The sequence below is a fragment of the Hemicordylus capensis genome, chromosome 4 (assembly GCF_027244095.1).
Source record: "Hemicordylus capensis ecotype Gifberg chromosome 4, rHemCap1.1.pri, whole genome shotgun sequence".
Classification (NCBI taxonomy): domain Eukaryota; kingdom Metazoa; phylum Chordata; class Lepidosauria; order Squamata; family Cordylidae; genus Hemicordylus; species Hemicordylus capensis.
In genome coordinates this window covers 156,887,683-156,915,608 of record NC_069660.1, presented here as the reverse complement: position 1 = coordinate 156,915,608, position 27,926 = coordinate 156,887,683, and the positions used below count along the sequence as shown (strand labels likewise).

At 44.4% G+C, this 27,926-nt stretch overlaps 1 protein-coding gene across 6 annotated transcripts in view; it reads left to right on the top strand.

The window, feature by feature from the left end:
* Positions 1–27,926, top strand: part of AXDND1 (axonemal dynein light chain domain containing 1) — a 120,937-nt gene that overhangs the window by 68,630 nt on the left and 24,381 nt on the right. For 4 of the 6 annotated variants that reach the window (XM_053244189.1, XM_053244187.1, XM_053244186.1 and 1 more), the window contains exons 17-21: positions 1,212–1,425; positions 4,065–4,158; positions 6,329–6,537; positions 21,784–21,880; positions 23,733–23,843. In XM_053244189.1, the coding sequence (XP_053100164.1) occupies positions 1,212–1,425; positions 4,065–4,158; positions 6,329–6,537; positions 21,784–21,880; positions 23,733–23,843 (725 nt within the window). Of the gene's footprint in view, positions 1–1,211; positions 1,426–4,064; positions 4,159–6,328; positions 6,538–21,783; positions 21,881–23,732; positions 23,844–26,611; positions 26,721–27,926 lie in introns of all 6 variants that reach the window. The other 2 variants (XR_008305814.1, XM_053244190.1) reach the window with 1 other exon arrangement.

Genomic DNA, 27,926 nt, shown 5'->3' with positions numbered 1-27,926 from the left:
CTAGAAAAAGAAAGAAAGAAACATTGCTTACTGTGGTTTATTAGCAGTATAGTCCTAAGCATGTTTATTTTATTTATTTGTTTGTTTGTTTGTTTATTAGATTTATATACCGCCCTTCCGATACAGCTCAGTTTACTCTGAAGAGAGGCCACTGTTTCCCACAGTGGGTATTAGAACCAGTCTATATGTTTGAGAAGAATCAAATGGTCCAACTTTTCTTGGACTGTACCACTTCTAACTACAGGTGGAGATAAGATGGCATTGTCAGGTTACTACAGATTTCTGATTGCTTCTAAAAGAAAGTCTTAAATTCTTAGAACAGAATAGGAATTAAAAATAGTGTTGGCTTTATCTATACAAAAATGGGGCATGGTGAGACACTGTGCTTTAGAGTATTATGCATCCCTACTACAATGAGCTTGAAGAAATCTATCCTAATATTTAAAGTCAGCAACTGGCAGTAATATGAACTGGCAGAAATGTCCTCAGTTGTCAACCGAAAAGGCAGTATGGTTAAGTGGCACCTGTGGCAAGGGAAACATGGAGAATTAAGGTTTGGAGTGATGGCCCACAAGCTATTACTGTCTTTTCAAAGTAGCATTTCAGAAAAGCTGTTCATTGATGGTGGTGTAACTTTTATTATTATTATTATTATTATTATTATTAACTGGGTAACTGGGCGGAGAGGCACTTTTTGAAGTGGGCGGAGTTACCTTTTTGGTAACTGGGCAGAGAGGCACTTTTTGAAGTGGTGATTCTCTTATATTTAGCAGGAAAAGAGTAATTGTGTCTGATTACCCCAGCACAGCATGTTCTGGTAGCTGCTGTTGGTGTGTGTGTGTGTGTGTGTGTGTGTGTGTGTGTGTATGTGAGAGAGAGAGAGAGAGAGCGCGCGAGCGCATGTGAGCCCTTTTGGGAGAAGGAACAATTTTCTAATAAATTTTGCTGTGTAAATGCACTTTGAGAACTTCTATGAAAAGCAGTCTATAAATATTTTAATAATATTTGGTGTGTCTTTTAATCTAAGGTATTAAGATTGCCAAAGTAGGTAGCAGAGAATGTTACTTCCATTAACTCATGAAGTGTCAAAATGTGGCTACTGTTGGAGACAGAATATGTTTAATGCAGTCATGTGTTTATGTGGTCATTCACTTTGTCTTGGTAAATTGTGTTTTTGTCATTATTGATTTAAGTTATTATGTTCTCTCCAGGGTCTGCTAGGATTTTAACAGGATTGGTCAATAGTTTGGAAGACTGGACATTCAAAATGCTAGCCAGCAAGCAAAGGTCTGGTATGCATGAAACTGACTGGATAAAATTTTTCCAAACGGTTACTGATTGGCTGGCCCAGATGGATGATCTGTTGAAATTCATTGGTACTACGGAGACTCCAGAAGATCGAAGGCTTAAAGTGATTAATATCCAGTAAGTCAATATTATTTTCAGATATGTTCGTTTTTTCTGCTCTAGAGCGCTTTCTCTTACTGAAAAAAATATACTTTTGTGAAGTCTTCAGATGATCAGAGCCTTCCCCTTCTAGAACATCAGTTGAAAACTGATGCATGCATAGTGGCAGGTCCCTCACAAACATTTGAGGAGTTCCCCCTCTCGTTTTTCGGAACCCTCCAAAAACATTTTTCCCTCATCCCTAAAATTTAGGCATGTTTATCACTAAAATTTAGTGAGGGGTTTATCCAAGCTTCCCCACTGCCTACATTCTAGATGTCAAAAAAGTTAGATGGCTGCTAAGTAATAATTTTAAATATTATTTTCAATTGACCAGTGACTGAATGTCTAACACCCTTGGCTCTACTCCATAATCTTTCTTCCCTGCCCAAATTAAAATGCAGGCAAAGGCTCTCTTAACCCCCTTATTCTCTTACTGTGAACCACAGAGGCTTTAGCAGATCTCTCCCTTTGTTGTTAAGCTGTTTGGCAGAGCCTCTGTTACTGATCACAATGAAGCAGTGAGAGTTAAACAGCCCTTTGCCAATATCACAAGTATGGTGCACCGTTTTGGACTGCTAATGGGGCAGGTCATATTTTTGAATGCTCCCCTAACTGAAAAACAACCTGCAAATACAAAAAGAGCACAGCAGGCAAATGACTGAGCTAAAATCTCTCTTCTTGGTGTGCTAGTTTTCTCTTTGTAGAAGGTTTTTTAGCCTACTTTCCTTTAGGAAAGGAAGCTTATGAGACCACCCAGCTCTCTCTCTCTCTCTCTCTCTCTCTCTCTCTCTCTCTCTCTCTCTCTCTCTCTCTCTCTCTCTGTGTGTGTGTGTGTGTGTGTGTGTGTGTGTGTGTGTGTGTCCCTCTATCAACTTCGCAATGCCTGGACCAATTTGAACCAAATTTGGTACAATTATAGGGACACATAAAGAGGGACACCTCAGTGGCGTCATATGTGATGATGTCATCCACCAAGATGGCAGACACATGAACATTTTAGGCACAAATGGGCTAACTTGTGAGCTGCCTAACTGATTTGAACCACATTTGGAACAGCTATAGGGACACATAGGGACACCTCAGCGGCATAGTTTGTGATGATGTCATCCATGATGGTGGACACATGAATGTTTGAGGGACTAGCTTGTGAACCACCTAACTGAACTGGATCAAATATGGTACAATTGTAGTGACACATAGGGACATCTCAATGGCATAGTATCTGATGATGTCATCCAGCCCAATTAAAGGTGGTGGGCAAACCTGTGAAAGGTTTCCATTAAATTTTCCATTAAAGTTATAGTGAAAGGAAAGTAGGTAGATTAGTTCTTCCAGAACTTCTTGTGTGTGTTTTAGTGGGGGTCCTCAGAAGTGTAAACCCCCGCTTAAAGCCTGAAGTAGTGCAATATATTTTGCCACCACCTCAGCTTTCTGCCTCATTCCCACCTCATTCTGTGTGGTTTGTCCCTATTGTTAGCCGGTCAAAATGGGTTTCATCCCCCATTTCTAGCCAATGTTCCTGCCAGTTCCCACTCCCAAACATACTTTACTTTGAGAAAGAGTAGGAATGACTGAAAGTGCAGAGAGTTCAACAGGACAGGACTTTCTGCTCAAGTGATGCTCTTAGGGATGACAATAGATTTTTATTTGACTCCAGATTAAGTCCGAAGCTACAAATCCCATGTGCTTCAATAGGAAAAGCAGTTTTTAATCATTCCTAGGAGCATAATTTACAGCTTAAGAGAGAACAGAAAGGTCCATAGCAAGTCCCATGGGTTTAGCGCCCATTGGACAAATGGACAAATGTCCCTGGGCCCAGAGGGTTGGGGGGCCCCAAAGGGCCAGCAGGCAGGCCACCCCGCTGCCCCTGTCCTGCCCCACTGCCATGATGTCACGGGCATGCAACATCCATATTCGAACTGTTCAGGCACGTAGTTCGGCTGGCCCAAGAGGCACTGTCACAGTGCCCGCTGCCCGGCTCATCCCCCCACCAGAAGCCAACAGTTAAGTGGCAGCGGAGGAGATGCTGGCGGGCAGGGACGTTGGCAGGGAGAAGCTGGTTGTCCCGCCCCTTGCATCTGATGCTAGATGCAGGGGGCATGGCTTAGGGTGCTGGGGGGGCACCCTAAGTTCTCTCCGTTATGGGTTTCTCTCTCTCTCTCTCTCTCTCTCTCACACACACACACACACACACACACACACACACACACACACACAGAGATGTTGTTTTGGCTTTGGGAATGGGTGCGGGGTGGGACTAGAATAAGTGTTGGGCATGTGCTTTATCTATTTAGTGGGTGTGGGCAGAGCTTCTCATTGGTGATTGTCTTGTTCCAAGCATTTTCCAGGAAAGAGAAGGATGGTTTTCAATCCAAGAGGAGTTTGTACATGCAAAACAGCAGCTCCAGTGCTGCTAAGGTAACATTTTTAAAGGGGTCCATGAAAACTCACCTCCACCCCACCCCCTCCCAATACAGAATGTTCTTAGCACAGAATATTGGAGGGTTCTTTTGTGCATATTTTAACAATGATTTTGGAAGGTAGTAGTGTTTCAGGTAGAAACTCAGGCTTGATATCGAGTGGTTTATTTTGTTGGCTGGCTTATTTTTCTGAAGGGTGATACCTGAGGATGTGTTCAAGAAGATTCAGCAGTGGATCCTGACCACCACTAGTGGTGCTGAGAAAGAAAACATTCAACTTTCCCAGGAAGTACGTATGCGAGAGTTTCTCAGGCTCCTGATAGTACAGACACATTTGTTTTTGAATTAAAACTAGAAGCACACTTCACTCTTACTGATGCTAAATGTAACCTCATCAGGTGTAAAATGTTGGAGATGGACTTCCAGTGCATTGACCTTTTGCACCAACTATCCTAATGACCACTAGGGGCATTGGGAGTAGAGATAGTGAATAAGAGTCTCCCTAACTGTTCTACCAGTCTCTACTCTATGACCCCTGATGTTGCTCTTCAGGTATTTCCTGTTGAGAGTCAGAATCCCTTCCTTTCCTCTTAGAGAGTGGATGGAAACATCTCTCTCTCCCCCTACCTATTCATTATGTAGTTTTTTAGATTAGGATTAGGTCTTTCCTATCCAAAGTGTACTTCACCAGTAAATACTTCATATTTATTCTACAAGAATCTCCACTTGTCTTCTCTAAATAGCTGCAATACCTAAACTCTGCAACTACTCTGTAACTGGAGTGGGTGCCTTCCTTAGTACTCTGCTGATTATCTGCTGGGGGTAAAAATTAACAACCCCCAACATAAAACCTATCTGTCCTCAAGGGGAGATTCCCCCCATGTTTCTATATGAGTTCTCAGCATTTGTTTTAAGTGGAAGCAGTCGGTTCCAAAGCAGTAGAACACATGAAGGTGCCTTATAGTGAGTCAGACCATTGGTCCTTCTTGGTCAGTATTTTCTCTACCGACTGGCAGTGACTTTCCAGGGTTTCAGACAGGGGTTTTACTTTGCCCTATCTGGATTTGCCAAGGATTAAACGCAGGAAACCTGTGCATGTAAAGCCTGTGCTCTATCACAGAACAGTGGCTCCATCCCCATACAGGGATTCAGGCAGAGACACAACAAGCCAGCAATTCTGCATCTCTTTGTCAGGAGTAATCAAAATGTGCCAGTCAAGTTGATGCAGAGTGGGACCAGAATTCTGCTCCCCTGCCAGAGGTTGATTGGAAGGAGACAAGCCTGGGAGGCAAATCATGCAGAGATACAGTGACAGCAGCTAAGGATGTGCATGGAACTGATGCGTTGGATACTTCCAGTCATATCCGGGCAACAGGGCAGCAGGGAGGTATGCTGCTGCCCCGATGGGATTTGACTAAAATGGACGCTGGGTGGGGGGAAAGCGGCGGGAGGGGTAAGTGCACCCTCCCCCGCTCTTAAAGCAGCACCCCCGCCGCTTTCGAGCCTCCCCCCATGTGGTTCCGTGCACATCCCTAACAGCAGCCTCCTCTGGGGATGGCTTTTCTTTGGGAACCCAGGAGCTCATAGCACACTAATGCACTCTGGAATATAGAATGGGAACTGTAGCCCTGGTCAGGTTGAGGCTGGAAGGCACATTTGATTGCTTCTCTGCCTAGTATTCAACATTTCTTCACTTGTGACATGTTTCCTACATGGAGATGTTCTTTGTTGAGAACATCTCCACCCTGACAAGTGGTTCAGTTCCTACTTGAATTAGTCAGTGGCCAACCACCTGTCGTGTCTGTGTGTTCTGCTTGGATTCATGGAACATTTGTATGAGTAAGTTTCAAGGCCACTTGAATGACTGCATTTGCATGTGCCAAGACTGAGTGTCATACATGGAGGCAAGTCATATGTGAATAAGATCTTAGACTTTCAACTGCTTAAGGCTTTGGGCTTCAACTGGTGGCTTATGACCCGCAGCTGAGTCAGAACCTGGCCTAGGGGTTGTCATACCAGCCATACTACAACTGTTTTTTTGAGAGAAAAAACAGGGGTGGGGGGGAAGAAGGGAAAACAGAAGCAAGGTAGGTAGAGGGGGATGGTGAGGAAGGACAGATCTAAATATGGTAAAGGCAAACGCAATAAGTAAGATAACATTTGAAGATGATGTCTTGGTGCAGGATAGGGATAAAGGCAGGTCTGGAAAAGCTGAAGGACCCTGCTTTAAGGCAAGTGGTCCCCCTTCTCTTCATCCTAGATGATGCCCCATATGTGATGGTGGTGGTGATGATAAAAGGCTCCATAATTTTGGAACATGATGAGATTCTCTCTTGTACATGTGACCATATGTTTCCTGCCCTTATGCATATTTACTCAGAATATAGCAATTTACTATAAAGTTAGGATTATAGCCCTAGTGTTCATGCTGTGTCTCCCTTCTTTGATGCTTTTTACAGCTGACTGATTTCCACAATGTTCTGAACAAGTGGATGGTGAATCTGCTGATCCACATGGTGCCAGACCACATCACTCCGGAGAGTCTCCCTTTGACTGATGCACAGGTTGCAAGGCAGGCAGAGCACAAGCTGCTGAACATTTTCAGGCTGGAAGGAGAAGCCATAGGCCTGGCTGCAAAGCTGACTAAATTCTCCAGTTATTTAGTCAGGTACTGCCATAAAACTCTGAATCTGATTTGCTTTGTAAGAACTTCTTGTCAGGCATCAAAGAAGTCTGTGATAGAATAACTGTGTAACAATGACCTCAGCTAAGCACAGGAGAGGTGAGTGTGATTGGTACATCTATCATATCTAGTTGCCAGCTACCCACACAATACAAATACGATGGATATTTATATACCGTTTTCCAACAAAGGTTCCCAAAGTGGTATACATAGATCAGGTCTGCTCAGCTTAGGCGCCCCAGCTGTTTTTGAACTCCCATAATCCCTAGCCACAGCGGGCAATTGATTAAGTGCTGCCAAGTCAGTGTCAGCTCTTAGTGACCACATAGATAGATTCTCTCCAGGATGATCCGTCTTCAGCTTGGCCTTTAAGGTCTCTCAGTGGTGCATTCATTGCTGTCGTAGTCATCCACCTTGTTGCTCGTCGTCCTCTTCTCTTTCCTTCAACTTTTCCCAGCATTATGGACTTCTCAAGGGAGTTGGGTCTTCACATAATGTGTCCAAAGTATGATAGTTTGAGCCTGGTCATTTGTGCCTCAAGTGAAAATTCTGGATTGGTTTGTTCTATGATCCATTTGTTTGTTTTCCTGGCTGTCCATGGTATTCTCAAAAGTCTTCTCCAGCACCAAAGTTCAAAAGCATAAATACTTTTTCTGTCCTGCTTCTATGCAGCTTTCACATCCATAGAGTGTCACAGGAAAAAGCATTGCCTGAACAATTCTAATATTTGTAGGTATAGACACGTCATGGCATCTAAATATCTTTTCCGAGGACTTCATTGCAGCCCTGCCAAGTGCTAGTCTGCAGCGTATTTCTTGACTGCTGGATCCTTTACTGTTGATGGTCGATTCTAAAAGGCAGAAGCTATCCACCACTTCACTGTCTTCATTATCAATTCTGAGGCTGTTTGCTGTACCTTTTGTCATTAATTTAGTCTTCTTTACATTTGGTTGTACTGTAATCCCATTTTTTCACTGTGCTCCTTGACTTTCATTACTAGAGCTTTCAGATCATCCACATTCTCAGCTACCAGAGTGGTGTCATCTGAGTAGCACAGGTTGTTGATGTTTCTTCCTCCAGTTTTAAAACCACGCTCATCTTCTTCCAATCCAGCTTCTCTCAGTATATGTTCAGCATATAAGTTGAATAAATAAGGAGAAAGTATACATATAAGTTGAATAAATAAGGAGAAAGTATACAGACTTGTCTTACTCCTTTACCAATCTGGTACCAGTCTGTTTCACCATGTTCTGTCTGGACTGTGGCTTCCTGTCCTGTGTATAGGTTTCTCATGAGAACAATGAGATTTTCTGGGACACCTATTTTCCTAAGGATATTCCACAACTTGACATGGTAGACGCTATCAAAGGCTTTTCTGTAGTCAATGAAGCACATATTGACTTCTTTTTGGTATTCTTTGGCTTTCTCAATTATCCAGCTTGCACCAGTAATAATGTCTCTTGTTCCTTGGCCTTTTCTGAAACCAGCTTGATCATCCGGCATTTCCCTTTCCACGTAGGGCTCTAATCTGCATTGGATGATCCTGAGCATTATTTTGCTAGCATGTGAAATTAAGGATATTGTGCGACTCACCTCTTCCAATCTGTTGGCCACTGTATTGTTCTCCAAATTTGCTGGCATAGTTTGGTTAGAGCCTTGACTGATTCTTCTTCTGTTGCCTGCCATATTTATGCAGCTATTCCATCAATTCCTGTAGCCTTCTGACTTTTTAATAACCAGAGTGCTGATCTAACTTCATCTTCCCATACTAGAGGATCTGGTTAGTGATTCTAGACATCCATAATAGTGGGTTCTGCACCTGCGCAGATCAGCTTCGGTTAGAATTCATTAGCTCCTCGCGATGCCAACAACTTCCCTCTGCACATGACTGCAGCAACCTCTAGTGGCGGTTAGGCATCCTCTTACTCAGTTTCTTTCTGACCGCCATACAGATCAGTCCTCAGAAACAGTTTGCTCCTCGGAACTTTGTTCTTATTAGTAAAATCAACTACTGGAACGGAATCTTAACTCTTCTTTTGGATATCCCCTCAATCTTGATGAAATCTCAGACACCACCACTTTTGACTCGGAACAGACAACAATTCTACTTTGGTTTTCCCATGGATTTGGCGACAATCTTGGCCTCCTCCTTTTTTTACTTCGGAACAAACGTACTACGATTCTTTTTCTCTAAGATGAGTACTACGCAGAGGCTGGGTAAGGAGAAAACTATGTTTAAAAGGTGCTGCAACTGCTGGGGTAAACTCTCCTCAACAGATGGCCTCGACCTCTGTTTGTTTTTTGGGAGAGGTTCATGATACCGTGGATTGCTCTGTCTGTGTAACCTTTAATAAACAGACATTAAAGAACCGTGAGGCAAGGTTTAAAGTATACTTAATGGAGGAAGCGCTATTGTCAAAAAAGATTTCCTCGACGCTTTCGTTGCTGGAGCCTGCTTTGAAATCACAGACTCGAGCCCCAGCAGAACCGATGCCGGCCACAGTGTCGAGAGCCTCGGCATCGGCCCCCTCGACGTCGTAGGGTGCTGTTGAGTTTAAGAGGTCAGCAGGCCCTCAGTCCAGCCCCAAAAGGAGGGCAAGGGCTCAGGCACCAGAGCCGTCGACAAAGAAGTTCAAGCACAAGGAGCACCATAGCCGCGGCTCGGACTACACCCCCTCGCCTTCGGACCTACAATCTTTTGAGACACCCCGACACTGGGCGATCTCATTGTCCCCGGCATCAACGCCGTGTCAGTCACCCTCGATGCCACACACAGGCACTCAAGATCGGGATCGTTCTGCTTTGAAGGGTGAGCTCTTGAGATCGAGAGTGTATGATGTCGAAGGAGAAACATCGTGCAAAAGCTCGGGATCGAGATCATTCAACATTGAAGTCTGAAGTCTAGGCTGAAGTCTGTTCTATTGACGTTGATGTCGACATCAGAGGCTGCGAAGGTGACATCGACATCGAAGCGTCCGGTGGCAACAGCATCTGAAATACAGACAGTTGCTGTGATTTTGGACACCGAACTCAACGCCGACATCGAAGTGGGACAGTGCTGTGACGATATAGAACAGGGAGACCATGAAGAAAGAGTGGAGATACTCCCAACAACCCCCCTTGGGGTACGGGATCTTGCTTCAGGGAGACTCGCATTTTTGTTAGACTCAACGTAGAGTACTCGTTCGACAGGCACTTTCACAGGTTTTCTAGACAGCAACGGCCAAGTCGCAGTGCCCAAGACCCCATCTTTCTCAGCTAAGGGCACACCGGTCGCCAGACTCTTACCCCACGGGGATTGGGGTACTTCCTACTTGGTCACTCAAGAGGAATACTCTCTTTTTACGCAGTGGCTGAAGGAATGGAGCCAACCGCAAGTAATGCTGCAGAGACAAGATTCTGCGGTTCAAATGACTGCGCATCCTGTGCTTCAGACACCAAAGATCAAGAACTGTGGTTCAAACGACCGCAATTCCAGTGCATCAGACAGAATCTGCTATCCAGACCATTACATAGCACAGCAACGCACAGTGTCACTGCAGGCTGACTTCCCCTCAAAACCAAGGCCAGCACAATTGCTGCCAAACAGCCACCCAGACAACCTGCACACAGCCATCTGTTCAAGTAACCTCTATTGTGGTGGGTAACTCACCAGTTGATGTCTCGCCTGGAGCCACTTTTGATGACGATGTGGACGATGAGGACAGCTACGTTTCAGATTCCACTGAGGCTGAACCGGAGGATCCGAATCTGTCAGATCCTGGGACTAATGTGGCTGTGATCCCTTCCACTTCGCCCAATGAGGAAATGAAGGGTTATCACCAGCAAGTAGCGGAGATGGCGCAGGTCTTGGGATTGCAACGGAAACAAAAGACAACGGATTTAGACAATCTGGTCTACAATATGACGAAGACCGCTGCCGGGTTATACCCAGTCTACATTTACATGTTGCCACATATTTTGCCACATATCTGCCAGATCGGAGTGGGAAGTAATTCAGACTTCAGCACCTACCTCTAAACGCTTGGAGGCACTGTACCATGTCCAGGAGGACGAAAATGAGTACCTGATACACCACCCAACACCGAATTCCATAGTGGTAGATTGCGCAACTACGGCCAAGGGTGGCCGTTGGCACACCACGCCGGCAGATACGGAGGGCAGGAAATTAGATGTGCTGGGCCACCGCACCTATTCCACGGCCTGTCTTTCAATTAAAATCTCAGATTATATTGCGTGTCAGGCGAAGTATACTCACTCCCTTTGGGAGAACCTTTATGACCTACGAGCCTCACTTGACCCAGCGGACTTTGTGAAATGCTTTGAGGCTACCTTTGCAAAGACGACCACGGCAACGAGGCAGCAATTGGCAAACGCCAAACATCTTACAGAGTCAGAGTCACGGACATTGACGTCTTCCTTTGTACTGAGGAGACATGCATGGCTAAGGGCCACAGGCCTGCGACAGGAGATGAGAGACCGTATTGAAAATCTGCCTTTTGATGGGAAGGACCTGTTTTTGGATAAAAATGATGAGACAATGGAGCAGTGGAAAAAATCAAGGATAACAGTGTGCTCCTTTTTAACACAAAGGAACACTGCCCCCAAATACCAACCGTACCAGCAGTACCAGAGGAAACAGCAGTTCTATCGCCAGACTGATCACAAGGATTATAGGCGGCAGTACCAGCGGTACAATAAGAAACCGTTTTACCCCAGGAACAAGAATAACCAACCTGGACGTAATAAGGGTGCACAGCCAAACAAGCAGCAGCTTTGATCTGGACCTGAGCCCTCCTGCACACCGCGACCTGAGCCCTTCCGCACACAGCAAGACAAGCAGCAGCAACAACAGGCTGTTACTGAGCACCTTCACAAGGAAGAACATCTCCTTGCTACCACACAGAATAACCATCAAACTGGCATGCTACGCTCTAACATGGCACCATATAACATCGGACTAGTGGGTGCTCTGCATAATTCTGACGGGTTATGCGCTAGAGTTCAATGAGATCCCACTCTTTACCAGTATGAAATTTACCCCCGAGGCTCCAGTGCTATGGGACAAAGTGTAGCAGTTGTTAATGAAGGAGGCCATATTGCCAGTGCAGTGGGCTCAGAGTCAGATGGGTTTCTATTCCCGATATTTGCCACTACAAGGACTGACGTTTGGTCTCCGGATCATAGTGATGTAACCATATTTCATCAACAATGACGAGTCGTTCAAAATAATTATCACTAGATCGCTCAAAATGCTGCAAAATCAGTTTGGAGATGTCCACTCAATATCATTTCTAGTCTGCATTCAAACATTTCGGCACCTACTTGGCTGACAGCTTCTACATACCCAACTGCTCATGAATTATAAACCCAACACGTTCCCTGGATATCTCAAGTGTCTCAGCAATTGTTTTAGCTGAGATTTGCCGATCTGCCAAAATCAGGTCATTTACATGATTAACAATTTCAGGAGTTGACTCTGTTGAAGGCCTCCCAGATCTTGCCACATCTTTGGTCTCAAAATCTTCATGATGAAAGTTGGCACACCACTTCTTCACAGTTGTGTATGATGGGCACTTGTCACTCAATGTTTGCATCATACACTCAAGGATTTCTTTTGGAGTTTTCTTCTGCAGGAACAGGGACTTCATGACAGCTCGGAGTTCAACACTTGAAAATTCCACACTTTTTGTTGACATGGTTCTTTCAGTGATCTGAAAAGGATTCAAAACTTAGTACTACGACCCTGCAAATTGGCACTTTACAATATAAAAGAACACTCTTTCCAGCTACAGTGACAAAATTACACTAAGACTTTGGGAAGTGGGTCAGGCTGAGAACTTTTCAGCGCCCCCTTGTAGAGCCTCCGAGAAGACATCGATGTTGAAGGTTCAACCAGCTATGCTGTTGACATCGACCACTAGCAATAGCAATAGCACTTATATTTATATACCGCTCTATAGCTGGAAGCTCTCTAAGCGGTTTACAATGATTTAGCATATTGCCCCCCCAACATTCTGGGTACTTATTTTACCGACCTCGGAAGGATGGAAGGCTGAGTCAACCTTGAGCCCCTGGTCAGGATCGAACTTGTAACCTTCTGGTTACAGGGCAGCAGTTTTACCACTGCGCCACCAGGGGCTCTATACACTTACCCTCCGAAATCATCATCGATGTCCAGGCACCCGTCTGAAAAGAATCAGAAGGCATTAGCCATTCTTGAATCTGGACTCAACATGGGCCACAATGCCGAACATGGCATCAAAGCGACAGAGGGGATGGAGTTACATGCTACTCCAGCACCTGACATTATACAGCTCTTACAGTCAGGAGAAAACACACCATCAACCTCCACATTTAGTTTTTTTTTTGAGCCATGGCCTAGATGTCAACGATGACGACGAATCCAAACAGTATCTCGATAGCGAGAACCCCTTCAATGTTGGGAATGACTCTTTACAAGACCACCCCAACATTGGGGCTATTACCTCTTGGTGGTTGGGGTGATTCTATAACCTTATCCCTGGATGAATACTCTGCTTTTAAGCTATGGCAAAAACAGCAGAACTTGTTGACGCACACTGGGACACAAGTCTCACCAGATAGTCAGGGCTTCAGAGATACCTCTGTACAGACTCTAGCACTACAAGAACCTAGGACAGAGATCAGGACAGTCTCTATTCAAGCGAGTTTCCCTCTTCTGCCATTGGCACTGACACTACTAGTACAACACTCCACAACCCAGACCCAATGTGTAGTGGCTGCTGGAAAAAGAGATTCAAGGAACCAACTGCCTTTTTCAGCAAACAGCGCCACCGACACCCGTGCTGCCACACACTTACCTACTGATGAGCAGATAGACTCCTCTGACAAGGTTGAAAGTTACGTCTCTGATTCCTCAGCAGAGGAATCCGAGAACCATGTCCCCGAACCAACTCCAGAGGTATCAACAGCACCATCAGTTTCTCTGACGAAAGAACTGAAATCTTATCATCAGCAAATAGCTGAAGTGCTTGGTCTAAACTTCAAGCAGAAGACATCGGACTTAGATGACCCGGTGTACAACTTTATGAAGAGAACTTCAGGTCTACAGCTGGTATACTTACCTATGCTTCCAGTTATCACCAAGGCAGCAAAGTCAGCCTGGGAGATCATTCAGACCTCCACACTGACATCAAAATGCTTGGAAACTCTCTGTAGGATTCAAGAAGAAGATAATGAATACCTTATGAAGCATCCAACGCCTAACTCACTAGTCATAGACTGTGCATCTTCATCCGGAGGGGGAAGATGCCATACGACCCCATCCAATAAGGAGGGTCAGAAACTGGATGTCCTTGGCAGGATAATGTATTCAACTGCACGCCTTTCTATTAAAATAGCAAACTACATTGCATGTTTGTCAAAATTTACACACTCCTTTTGGGAGAATTCGTTTGACGAACATGCCAACTTTACCCCAAAAGAATTCCAAAAGAAATTTGAGCAGACCTTTGTTAGAACAACTACTGCAATGCGTCAACAACTAGCTAATGCAAAACATTTAGCTGAGTCTGAATCTTGCACCTTAATGTCAGCAATAACGACGAGAAGACACACATGACTGTGTTTGACCACCTTACAGCAGGTTATGCGAGAGCATATTGAAGCACTTCATTTTGATGGGAAGGGTCTGTTTTCTGAGGAAACAGATGCCACAATGGAGCAGTGGAAAAAAATAAAAGAATGCAGCTAAGTTCTTTATGACCCAAAGATATACAGGCTCAAGATACCAACCTTACCAAAGAAGGCAATACAATTACCGCCAAGGTGAACGAAAAGATTATAGGAGGCCATATCAATGTTTTAACCACTATACTTACACTCCTAAGAATAGGCCAAACCAACAAAACCACAACAAGGCTGCTCAATAGGCTAAGCAGCATCTTTGATTGCAGTCAGAGCCCATCTGCACCCAGCAGCAATACATCTACACCCCGCAGCAAGACAATATCAGTGACCATCTGCGCAAGGAAAAACATCACCTTGACGCCAGCCATAGTCACTATCAAACTGGCAAGTCATGCTCAAGCATGACACCGTATAACATCAGATCAATGGGTATTGAGAATCATCACGATGGGATATGCTATAGAATTCATGACTCTGCCAGTCTTTATGGGAATAAGATATACTCCCGAGATTCCAACTCTGAAAGAGGAAGTCAAGGAGCTGTTGGGGAAACAGGCAATCATGCCAGTGCAGTGGGCTCACAGCCAAGCGGGATTTTATTCCCTCTAAATTCAGTTGACATAGTATACCTGGACTTCCAAAAAGCTTTCGACAAAGTTCCTCATCAAAGTCTCCTGAAGAAACTTAGCAGTCATGGGATAAGGGGACAAGTACTTGTGTGGATTGCTAACTGGCTGAAAGACAGGAAATGGAGGGTAGGTATAAATGGAGTGTTTCACAATGGAGGGAAGTAAGAAGTGAGGTCTCCCAGGGATTTGTACTGGGACTGGTGCTTTTTAATTTATTCATCAATGATCTAGAAGCAGGGGTAAGCAGTGAGGTGGCCAAATTTGCAAATGATACGAAACTCTTTTGGGTAGTGAAATCCAAAACTGATTGTGAGGAGCTCCAAAAGGATCTCTCCAGACTGGGGGAGTGGGCGACAAAATGGCAAATGCGGTTCAATGTTGGCAAGTGTAAAGTGATGCACATTGGGATGAAAAACCCCAACTTCAAGTATATGCTGATGGGATCTGAGCTGTCAGTGACTGACCAGGAGAGGGATTTTGGGGTTGTGGTGGACAGCTCATTGAAAGTGTCGACTCAATGTGCGGCAGCTGTGAAAAAGGCCAATTCCATGCTAGGGATCATTTGGAAGGGGATTGAAAATAAAACTGCAAATATTATAATGCCCTTATACAAAACTATGGTGCGACCACACATGGAGTACTGCGTACAATTCTGGTCACCACATCTAAAAAAGGACATTGTTGAACTGGAAAAGTGCAGAAGAGGGCAACCAAGATGATCAGGGGCCTAGAGCACTTTTCTTATGAGGCAAGACTACAACACCTGGGGCTTTTTAGTTTAGAAAAAAGACAACTGCGGGAAGACATGATAGAGGTCTATACAATCATGCATGGTGTGGAGAAAGTGGATAGAAAGAAATTCTTTTCCCTCTCACATAACACTAGAACCAGGAGTCATCCCATGAAATTGATTGCCGGGAAATCTAGGACCATCAAACGGAAGTACTTTTTCACACAACGCATAATCCACTTGTGGAATTCTCTGCCACAAGATGTGGTGACAGCCAACAACCTGGATGGCTTTAAGAAGGGTTTGGATAACTTCATGGAGGAGAGGTCTATCAATGGCTACTAGGTGGAGGGCTGTGGGCCACCTCCAGCCTCAAAGGCAGGATGCCTCTGTGTACCAGTTGCAGGGAGTAACAGCAGGAGAGAGGGCATGCCCTCAACTCCTGCCGTGGCTTCCAGTGGCATCTGGTGGGCCACTGTGTGAAACAGGATGCTGGACTAGATGGGCCTTGGGCCTGATCCAGCAGGACTGTTCTTATGTTCTTATCCTGAAGCAGGATGGGGGCATACGCCCGATAATGGACCTACGCTAGTTGAACCTGTATATCGATGTGTGCAAGTTCTGTATGATAATGCTGCTAACAATCCTTCCACTTCTACACGAAGAGAGGTGGATTGCAACACTGGATTTGAAGGACGCTTACTTCCACATCGGCGTACAGGAAAACCGCAGAAAATATCTATGCTTCATCGTAGGCACAGAAATATAGCAATACAACATGCTACCTTTTGGCCTGGTGATGGCCCCGAGATTTTTCACAAAGGTGATGGCAGTAATCATAGCCTACCTTCAGATACAGGGTCTCTCCATCTTCCTGTATCTTGACGATTGGCTCATCACTGCAAGGACAAGGACACAGTTAGACTCCCACATCCAGATGGTGACATCACTGTTGCAGATCTTGGGAGTGCAAATCAACTGGAAAAATTCAGATCTGCTACCCACCAAGTGACTGCAGTACATCGGAGCAATTCTAGATATGGACAATCAAAGGGTCTATCTACCAGAGTATAGGATAAAATGCATCCAGATAATAATAAAACTTTTTCAGGATGCTCCACTACATAGAGCCAGGACAGTGCAGGTGCTTTTGGGCTTGATGGCTTCATGCACGTCTACAGTTTGCTCTGCAAAACCAAGAATGAGAAATCTGCAGATGTGGTATTTGTCGGAGTTCCATCCCAATTTAGATCCTCAAGGGAAACTCCTGCATCTACCTAACAAGGTATTGGCCTCACTACATTGGTGGATCAACAGCAAGAATCTACAGGAAGGAGTGCCATTCAAATCTCTGGTGACCAGGCTGACTCTTATAACAGATGCCTCCATGCAAGCTTGGGGTGCTTATCTGTCAAACCTAAGAATTCAGGGCTGTTGGTCAGCTTGGGAACAACAATTACACATAAATTTTCTGGAACTACTGGACACCTTCAAGGCTCTGAAGTTGTTCCAGAACATCATCAGGGACCAGGTGATTCAACTCCAGATGGACAATAGCACCGCTATTGCTTATGTAAACAACCAGGGAGGCACGGTATTGAAGCCAATGTGTCAACTCAGTTTACAAGTGTAGAATTGGTGTATAAAAAGGAACATTCATATAATGGCCATTCACATAAAAGGAGAAGACAATTCAATAGCGGATGCATTGAGCAGGAGCCCGGTACTCCAGCAACATTAATGGGAGCTGAATCCACTACTTCTGAAAGACCTATTCACCTCTTGGGGAACACCAATGGTTGACTTGTTTACAACCACCCAGAACTGGAAATGCAAACAGTACTGCTCAAGGATGGGTCTGGGAGAAGGATCCAAGGGTGATGTGTTCCAATTTCAGTGGATGCAGAGTACATTCTACTTGTATCCACCATTCCCTCTACTGAACAGAGTGGTGGCCAAGACACTGCAAGACAGGACCAGAGGAATCTTGATAACTCCCTGGTGGCCAAGGTAGCTATGGTTCCCGCAACTACTCAGACTTCCACAGTGACCAAACCAGATCCTGCAGGAAGGGGGCCAGCTGCTGTATCCTGACTTAGCCCTACTGAATGTGACAGCATGGAGGATAGGTTATTGAAGAGGATATTACTTAATACTAGAAACATTTCAACTAGAAGAAACTACTGGACCAAATGGAAAAGGTTTTGCGTCTATGCGGATTCAAGGCATTTCTTGCTTAAAAACGCAACATTAAAAGAAGTGCCTCTATATCTTACATCATTGAAATCAAGCGGGCTCATTAATGTCTCTATCACAGTGCATATGGCAGCCATCTCAGCTCGCCACAGTGGGTAGGATGGGAAAACAGTCTTCATCCACCCTAGGTGTAAGGAATTCATGAGAGGAATAAATAACTTGTATCCGCCGATTCGGCAGCCAATGGACAAGTGGAGCCTGTCTCTCGTTCTGACGATATTAACAGAGATACCATTTGAGCCTATGGCAACGGCCCCTTTAAAGTTGGTGGCATTAAAGACATTATTCCTTATGGCCTGTATTCCTTTACATCTGCAAAGTGTGTAAGTGAGCTTCTTGCTCTCCGCATAGAAGAGCCATATATGAAATTTTATCCAGACAGGGTGGTGATGCACCTGGATCCAGAATTCAGACCAAAGATAGTTTCAGACTTCCATTTGAACAACGATATAGTCTTACCAACCTTTTTCAGAGATCCGTCTTCGCTTTTGGAGTGGGTTATGCATTCTCTAGACGTTTGTAGAGCAATTCTGTTCTATCTGCAAAAAACACAGGACATAAGAAAAACTAAACATCTTTTTGTCTGTGTGACTGGCCACCATAAAGACCAGCAGCCATCACGCCAGAGACTATCTTACTGGTTAGTGGAGATCATAAAGATGGCTTACGGCCTACAAAAAGTGATTCCTCCAGGGTCTATAAAGGCCCATTCCACCAGAGCATATGCAACGTCTGCTGCACATTTAGCCGGAATAAGATTCAGAGACATCTGTTTGGCTGCTTCCTGGACTTCTCACCAGACATTCGTCAAGCATTACACTTTAGACTTTTGCTCTGCTGCAGCAGCTGAGTTTGGGCGAGCGGTTTTAAAAAGGGTGCTACAATAGCTTGCTACTCCCACCTCCTATAGGGAAGCTCGTAATTCACCCATACTTTATTATTGTCGTGGAATTCACTATCCACATAAACAGGTTGCTTACCCGTAACAGAGGATCTAGTAGTGATTCCACGACATTCATAAAATCCACCCGGCCGTCCCCACTGCAGAGCGCTTAAAGAAGAAAAAGGAGGGGAAAGAACACTAGTCGCCCTTCAAGAAACTGAAAGGAGGACACTTAACTGCTGCTCTAAGGTACTGCAGGGCACGTGCAGGAGGCAGTTAAAGGTGTCTCGAGGAGCTAACAAGTTCTACCTGAAGTTGATCTGCACAGGCACAGTACCAATACTTTATTAATGTTGTGGAATCACTACCAGATCATCTGTTACAGGTAAGCAACCTGCTTTTTTCCACTTTAGCTTGACTTGGAACTTACACATGAGCAGTTCGTGATCTGTTCCACAATTGGTCCCTGGCCACATCTTTGCTGTTATAACTGAGCTCTTCTACCTCCTTGCACCAATAAATGTAATCAATTTGATTTCTGTGTACTCCATCTGGTGATGTCCATATGTATAGGCTCCTATTTGTATAGGTAGAAACTAAAGTCATTCTGCTTCATTGGCCATACAGTCTGACTGTGTTTTCCTCCTTACAATTTCCAACTTTGTCATTCCAGTATCCAACCACCATAGTACGTCTTGCTTGCATGTTCTGTCAATTTCAGACTGAAATGGAGCATAAAACTCATCAACATCTTCTTTTTCTGCATCAGTTGGGGCATGTTAAAGGCTTGTCTACAAAGTCTAATTGATATTAGTCGGTCACTGATCGCATTGTACCCAAGTACTGCCATTGCTATATCCTTCCTGACTATGAAAGCAACACCGTTCCTTCTTTGTGTTTTGTGTCCTGAGTAGTAAACGGTGTGATTTTCTGACTGAAAGTGTCCAATTCCAGTCCATTTTAATTCATTGATGCTACAGATGTCAATCTGTAGTCGATTAATTTCATCTTTCACTGTGTTGAGCTTTCCCACATCCATTCTTCTTACATTCCACGTTCCCATTGTAGTTCTGTCTTTGCAGCTTTGGATTTTTATTTATTTATTTTATTTTCCCGCATGGCAACATCAGCTGCTAGACGTCCAGAAGGCTTTAGCCTTAACTGCATCATAAACATCATTGGTACTCTGAGAGATCCTCAGCTCTTCCTCAAAAGCATGTTGAGTACCATCCAACCTGAGGGGCCCATCAGCTGGCACTACATTGAGAATCATTCTGTCTTGTCTATCCATGTGGTTTTCTTGGTAAAATACAGGAGTGGTTTATCATTACTGCCTTCCACGCAGTATGAAATGATGCTTTTGTCATTGTCACTAAAGTGACTGTCCTTCCTATATTGCTGCCACCCAATATAGGTGCCTGCTTGCTTTAGCTGGGCAGCTGGGATGACCTTCGCTCCTTGGGTACTTTGCTCATCCCTCCCAGGAACACACACACCACGATGAGACAGCATAAGCAGGACTTGTGCGGGGGCGGGGGAGTGGTCAATAGGGATTTGCGAACAGGTTTGACATTGAATGGGTTCAATGTCAAACTGGTTAGGTTCGGCAGTTTGGGGTCAGACCGAACCACTCTCTGTTCAGTCCAAACACCCCCTCCCCACCTGGCTGTTCGTGAGTCATTTTTAAAAAATTTAGTACTTACTCCCTCCAGGGAGCTTCTCCAAGGCTGCAGGGGGCCTGTGTCCACGGAGGTTCCCCTTCCTTCTGCCGGGGGTCATGACCAAAGCCACACAGAGGTCCATTATACATGTGCAGTCGCCTCCAAAATGGCCACAACGAGGCGGAAAGGGCTGAAGAACATCCAAAGCAGGTAATTTTTGGCATGAGGAAGGCTGGCTGGGGGAGGGGGAACTTCTGCAGACCCTGCCGCAGCCTTGAAGAAGCCCCTGGGAGGGGGTAAGTACTAATTCATTTTTTAAAAAATGACTCACGAACCACCACCACCCTGAACCAAACTGGGGGTGGGGGGGATGATGGCGGGGGGGGGGGGACCGAACGGGTCTGGTTCGGACTTGAACTGAACCAGGCCAGCTGGTTTTGTGCACACCCCTAGTGGTCAATAACCAGGGATTATTGGAATTGTAGGCCAACATCCTCAGGAGGTCCGGTTAAGCAGGCCTGACATAGATATAAAGAAAGAAAGAAAATAGATATAAATAAATAAAGGAATGAAATGGCTCCCTGTCCCCAAATGGCTCACAATCTAAAAAAGAAACATAAGATAGACACCAGCAACAGCCACTGAAGAGATGCTGTGCTGGGGATGGGTTCGGCCAGTTGATCTCCCCCTGCTAAATATAGAGCATCGTCACTTTTAAAAGGTGCCTCTTTGCTCAGTTAGCAGGGAAGTCAGATGGCAGAAAGAGTGCAAAAAATGCACTGCCAATAAATGGGGGTAAGAGTGCTCTACTGCACAGGGCTATTAAGAAGATGGATTCACATTCTAATTCATATTCTAGGTTGACATTGTCAGGATCAAGCCTTCAGGCTGGCTTTCTGGGCTCTGTTTGTTTTAGTGCCTCAGCTCCACCTGTTCCTTGTTGACTAGTAGAGAGCTGTAGTGGTATAGAAGAAGAGAACCCCCTGGTTTGAATTTCACCTCTGCCATGAACTTACTAGGGGACCTTAGGCAAGCCACTCTCATCTTCAGCCATTATTATTGCACAGGATCTCTTTAATGCTTACAGCAATTCTGTGAGGTAGGGTTAAGTATTATCTTTGTATTGCAGGTGGGGAGGGCTGACACTGAAAGAGTGGCTTGTCTAAGGCAACCTAGTGGCTTCATCACTTAGGTGAGATTTGAACCAGGGACTTCCTGGCTTATGGAAGGTATGATCTTTGTCATGTACAGTTGACATGTTCCAATGCAAATAGCTAACAGACATGCTAGATACAACTAGAAGAATTGGTTCATGTGTGAATGTAGTACTGATATTAATTACTTAAGTTAAAAGGCACATCCCTGTAGATTGGATGACACTGACACTATCTGTTTCCTCAGCTGTTGCAAGGAAATGGTTGCATCTGTAACACTCAGGAAAATGGCTAGTTATGAACCAGATGCAGAATATGAAGTGGAACAATTAGAGAAGATCAAGGTAAGTAAGACTGAATGCATTCTCTTGCCTTTCCACAAGACATCCAAATCCACCCGTTTGTGGGGTTTGAAATTAGGTTGAACAGAAAATGAGTCCTAGAATTAGTGAAAAAGTACCTTTAGGGAAAACCGGTGCACAAATCCAGTTTTCCTGGCTCGATTTGAATCCAAACTGGATTTGAACCGGGCCGTACCTGTTCAGTTTTGCCCCGCTCCAGATCAGGACCCAGTTCAGTTTGAATTTGAACCAGTTTTGGCCCGATTCAGAACCCTGGCACCAAAGGGGATTCTGGCAAGGATTCCTCTTTACCAGTAAAGGGGCAGCGGGAGTGGGGAGCTTCTAAACTTGTTTTTAAAAGTAGGTAGAATGAATGAAAATTACTCACTAAGAGTGGTAACTGTTGTGGCTGTGGGGGGCGGGTGGTGGTGGCGGCGGCTACCTCAACCCCTGTTGGCCTCCCCAACAGTGTCCAGGGCTGGCTTGGGCCCAGTTCAGGCCTCTGAATGTATGTGGAGGCCATTTCTTTGGCCTCTGTGCATGCACACTGGCCATTTGCATGAAGCAGGCCACACAAACGACCTGTTCGGATGCACAGAGGTCAAAGAAATAGCCTCCACGCATGTGCAGAGGCCCAAAACTGGCTGAAGAAGGCTTGATTCGGGGCCAAGTTGGCCATGGACACTGTGGGTGGGGAGTGGAGGCCAGTGGGGATTGTGGGAGCCACTGCCCTTAGTAAGTTTTGTTCATTTCACGTAATTTAAAAAAAAACACATGTTCAGTTGTTCCCCACTCCTGCTGCCCCTTTACCAGTAAAAGGGAATCCTTGCCAGATTTCCCTTTGCTGCTAGGGCTTTGAACCAGGCCCAGTCAATTTGGTTCAGACCCGAATTGGGTCTGGTTTGGTTCAAGGTCAAGCCACTCGAACCGAATTGGTTTGCACATCCCTAATTACCTTTATTTGGGTGCATACGAGTTGTTTTAAAACTATTGCAGCCTTTCAAAACTTAAGGGAAGTTTCTTAGGAATGGCTAATCAAGGTACAAGTAGAGTAAGATGGGTTTTTATTTCTTATTACTACGGAACCCTCAGGTATATAATGCCTAATTACATAGTCTAACAGGGATAGATCCCTGCTCCCAGGAAGCTTACAATCTAAAATAATCAATGAAGGAGGAGAGGGAGAGACAAAGGTCGCAAATGATGGATGTGGAAAATGCAGCTGCATTCCTGAAAACTTGCTTATGGTTGGGAATAAGGGGCTAAGGCAAAGGCTTCATGGAAAAGATGTGGTTTTAAGGATAAGTTTTAAGGATATATTAAAAAAAAGCGGTGACACTACGTACAAGTTCAGGGAGGGAGGTTCCAATCATAGAAGAGAGCAAGAGAGAATGGGTGGAGTTAGGTCAGCTGCCTAAAAAGGTCTTGCTTTTTGGTAATAGTAAAATTGAAGAAGCAGAGATCATAGGCAGTGCTCTAACAAGAACAAGGACCGAAAGATACAGTGGGACAAGACCACGGAGAGCTTGAAAAGTAAGGATGAAGAGTTTGTGTTGGATCCATACGGGAATGGGAAGCCAGTCAAGATTTAAGGAGAGGCACCCAATTGCCAAAGTGACTAAAGAGGTGAATAAAGGCTTAATATAAGAAGTGCTTTCCTTTTCCACTGCATAGCTACTGTCAGACTCAGCAGCAAAAGTATGGTTCAATTTAAGAGGATCTCTTTGAGCCCTCTTGCTGGGGGACAATAGTTCAGGGTGCGAAGAATTAATGCATTGTATTTAACATGTATGCATGATAAAATCTGCTTTCCTTTCCTTTCTGATGGTTAACTGTTACTTCTTTTTCCATCCAGACAGAATGCCTGGATTGGATTGACACCTGCAATCTTCTTCTGTCTGGAATGAAGACCTCTCCCACCAATTTAATTAGCACAGAGGAGCTGGTCAATCTGTTTGGGACAGAGGTACTATCTGTCTGTCTGTCTGTCTGTCTATTTATTTGCTGCAAGTGGTAGGAAGAAAGTTCATATTTAGGTATTTAGACGATATACAGTCATTTTATTTGTTTTCTGTGGGAAGGAGAAATATTAGCCTCCACTTTTAAATAGAGGCTTCTCAGAAACCAGTAACGGAAAGAAATAGCATCTCTGAGCATAGGGATTATTTTAGCTGATTTCTGGGCCTGCTTGAACATTAAATTCTGACTCAGGCATGAGAAGAAGCAAGCACTGGACTTGCCCATGTCCTCCTTCCCAACATCTAGGGTTGCCAATTCATAACCTTGAAGAATAAGTGTTTACATTTTAAACCACCAATTTATTGTGGGAGTTGATGTGGTGATGCTTTCTCCCATCTGTCCCTCCCCTAGTCATTTTGGCTACCTGCCCACCCACCCCACCCCACACACACACATCTGCGGGATGTGGATCAGGACTCCATGGATCAGGGCTCCATGTTTTTCCTGGATCTGGTTGTTGCCAAGCAACCCCCATCTGGGTTCTAAGGATCCATTTTGTATCATCACATAGGCGAATGTTAATACTGAATATGACTGTCCTAGGATGGTAGGGCCCACTCCTCTTCCCAGTACTTCATGTTTGAATGAAACATTGCCTGGCCAGGCACTAAAGCACCTAAGACAATGGACTTCCAAATGATATACCACCAACCACATCCCAACTGAATCACATTCAACCTTGTCTCAGATCATTTGGATTATCAAGAGCCCTATCTGCCTTTGTGCTCCTACCAAACTCTTCTACTACTATTTATTTAGTGCTGCCCCACTTATTCAGCCTCTTTGACCACCTTCCAAAATTAGCATAGCTGCACCCTGTCCTTTTGTCACTCAGGAAGCCACTTTTCAGAAGCTGCGCCTGTCTTCTGTTGTTTTTTGTTTCAACTAGAATTACTATTATTACAAATATATATACCGCTATTCAACCAATGTTCTCAAAGCAGTTTATATAGAAAAATAATAATATATAAATAGCATTATTTATGTATATAAATAATAATACTAGATCCTAATAATACTAGAATCTGGAGTCCAGTGTATGGGAGAAGCTTGTTGCTACAAAAGTTTCCTCCATTTCTCTTTGCGCTCTTGGGACAGGTGCCCATCACTGCACCTCCTATATCCCCCTGCTCTTGAAACTAGGCCTGCCTAAGCCCCACCCAAACCTCATGATCAGAATGCTCATCAGGCACACTAGAAACTCTTGTCTAGGTATCTGGACTTACCAGATACCTTAGAACTCTGCATTCCTACTCTAGAATGCCTTATCAAGGTTTGGAATGCCAGATTTCTAGCTTGGATTCCTGCCTCCCTTCAAGGTTTGTTCTTTCTAACTAGAAGAGCTAACTCTGTTCATCGCTCTCCTCCTTCAGTTGTACAGATTCTGATTTCTCTGTCACCACTTGATTTCTCATCCGTTCCCAGAGACAAGATTTCCGTCTTCCCCCTACTATCCCCTGTTTCTCCTTCAATGGGATAGTCTTCGTTTCTCCCTTTCTCTTGAATTTTACCTGATAACCAAATACTTACTGCTGGTGATTGTATTCTTTTCTTTAATGTTTGTTGTTGTTCTGTAATAGTCCTGGCCTAATCCTAAATTACTCATGCTAGTCTTGCTGATTTGTAGGTGGTTAATAGTCTGAGCCAACTCTACCAGACAGACAGCAACCAGTCCTGCTGTCAGGTTGGAACCCCCTGGTGTAGAATGGGACCGACTCACATAGTTTCAGAGTAATTCTCCTAGAATTTAGCGTTCCTGCAGGGGGTTGCTCCTGGGCACACAAACTAGGTACAGTACATATCTGTATGGGATACACAGGTTCAAGCAAGTGTATTAACAAAGTGGAGGAGGAGGAGGATATACGGAAGGACCAGGGTGAGAAATGTGTGAAGTGTTGGGAATTCTCTCTGGTAAGAGATACCCTTCTGTTACAGCAGAGTGCACAGAGGCAAAACACAGTGGAGTCTGCCCAGGCATGCGTGTTTGTTGAGAGTAAAAGAAACTTGGGGCCAGTTCATAGTTTCAGATCAATATGAGGAGTCTTTATTGGAGAACTCCATTCTAGATAGGAAAGTGCCAGCGTGGTGTAGTGGTTAGAGTGCTGGAGGAGGACCGGGGAGACCCGAGTTCAAATCCCCATTCAGCCATGAGACTAGCTGGGTGACTCTGGGCCAGTCACTTCTCTCTCAGCCTAACCTACTTCACAGGGCTGTTGTGAGGAGAAACTTAAGTGTGTAGTACACTGCTCTGGGCTCCTTGGAGGAAGAGCGGGATATAAATGTAAAAATAAAATAAAATAAATAAAATAAAGTTGAGAGATAGAATCTCTAATTTATCTAGCTAGCTGGATGCAGAGAGATGTTGCATGCATCTCTGCATACATGGTGCAGAGAGAGAGAGGCGAGCGTGTGTGATAGGGAGAAGAGAGGAAGGGAGGGAGGCAGGAAGAAAGAAAGTCCCTGAGAGTAGTAATCTATATATCAAAGGGATAGTGTCAGAGCAGTAGAGAGGAGGAATGACCAATGTCTTGACTCCTCTAGCCCTCTGACTCACTAATTTGTCCCCCTCTGTCATTGAGGCATGAGGCAGCGCAGAGTCCTTCACTTCCAACATGAAGAAAGCTCAACTCCCACTTAATTGATTACTCTAAAGACAAATGCTGATTCCCTGTAATGTGACCTGACAACTCTACGTTGCCCCCTTTTCCTGGATAGAAAGTACCATCTGACCCAGCTGAATACAGTGTTCCCCTGTGTATGCTGATGGAGAAATTCTGGAAATTCTGGGTTCGTTTAATGAGCGGAGGCCACCACCATCCATCAGGTTCAAGCTTTTATTGATCACAACATGCTGGATGTCTCTCTTCCAAGAGCACACCTTCAGGCTTTTGGCAAGAGTCTTTTATACTGTTTACAGGCTATAGGATTGAGTACCAAGCCTATCAGAGGCCACCGTTTCATGATATACACCAGTCATACTATTACAAGCGGAATAAAGCTTAGTCATTGGTAGACAAGGTGAAGCAATTACAAGGCAGAAACCAGCAGTAATGCACCAATAGCTTTAGCTGTTCTTATCCCTAGTCAGGCAGGGCAAGGTATGGTCAATAGGTGCTTATCTCTAGTCAGGCAACTAGTATTGTACAAGAGTATTGTTTCCAGGAAAAGGGCCCCTGTAACAGCGGGGTGCAGAAACTTGTGACTTTTAGGGCTTAAGTAAGTGACACAACTAGGTGAAAGGGGATAGTGGAATTTTCCTTCATCAATACCCAGGATCTCCCTAAAGCTGCTATCCATCCCAGATTGAAAGACGGTGACAAACAGTGGATTCAGGCAGATCTTGAGTTACCAATGAGCATAGCATTTATTATTTATTGATTGATTTGATTTGATTTGTATACTGCTCTTCCAAAATGGCTCAGGACGGTTTACAATTAAAACAAACATTTAGCCATTAGGCACTATTTTCTTCTTTCATTAAATACCAGCAAAATGTTAGTCAAAATGTTAGTATTTAATAGAATGCCTTCTTAGTCATGAACCCCACCGCCCACTGAGATCCACTGGAGAGGTCCTTTGGCTCATCTGGTGGCCACTCAGGAATGGACCTTCTCTGCTGCTGCCCCAAGGCTTTGGAATGCACTCCCTATTGAAATAAGAGCCTCCCCATCTCTGACAGCTTTTAAAAAGTCTTTAAAGACGCATCTGTTCACCTAGGGTTTTAATTAATATTGTTTTAATGGTTTTAATGCTGTTTTAAAATGTTATTTTGAAGATTTTGAATTGTTGTAATGTTTTAAACTTTTCATTTTTGTTTTAACTAATGTTTTACTTTGTTCTTATTTTGTTGTAAACTGCCCAGAGACGTAAGTTTTGGGCAGTATAAAAATATGTTAATAAATAAAATAAATAAATAGAATATGTTGGGCAGGATGTGTGTGTAGGGAGGTCTTGCATATTTCGAGTACCCCTGGGAGGTGCATTGCATCATGTGATACCCCTCCTGTGGGTACTCGGGAACAGAACTGGT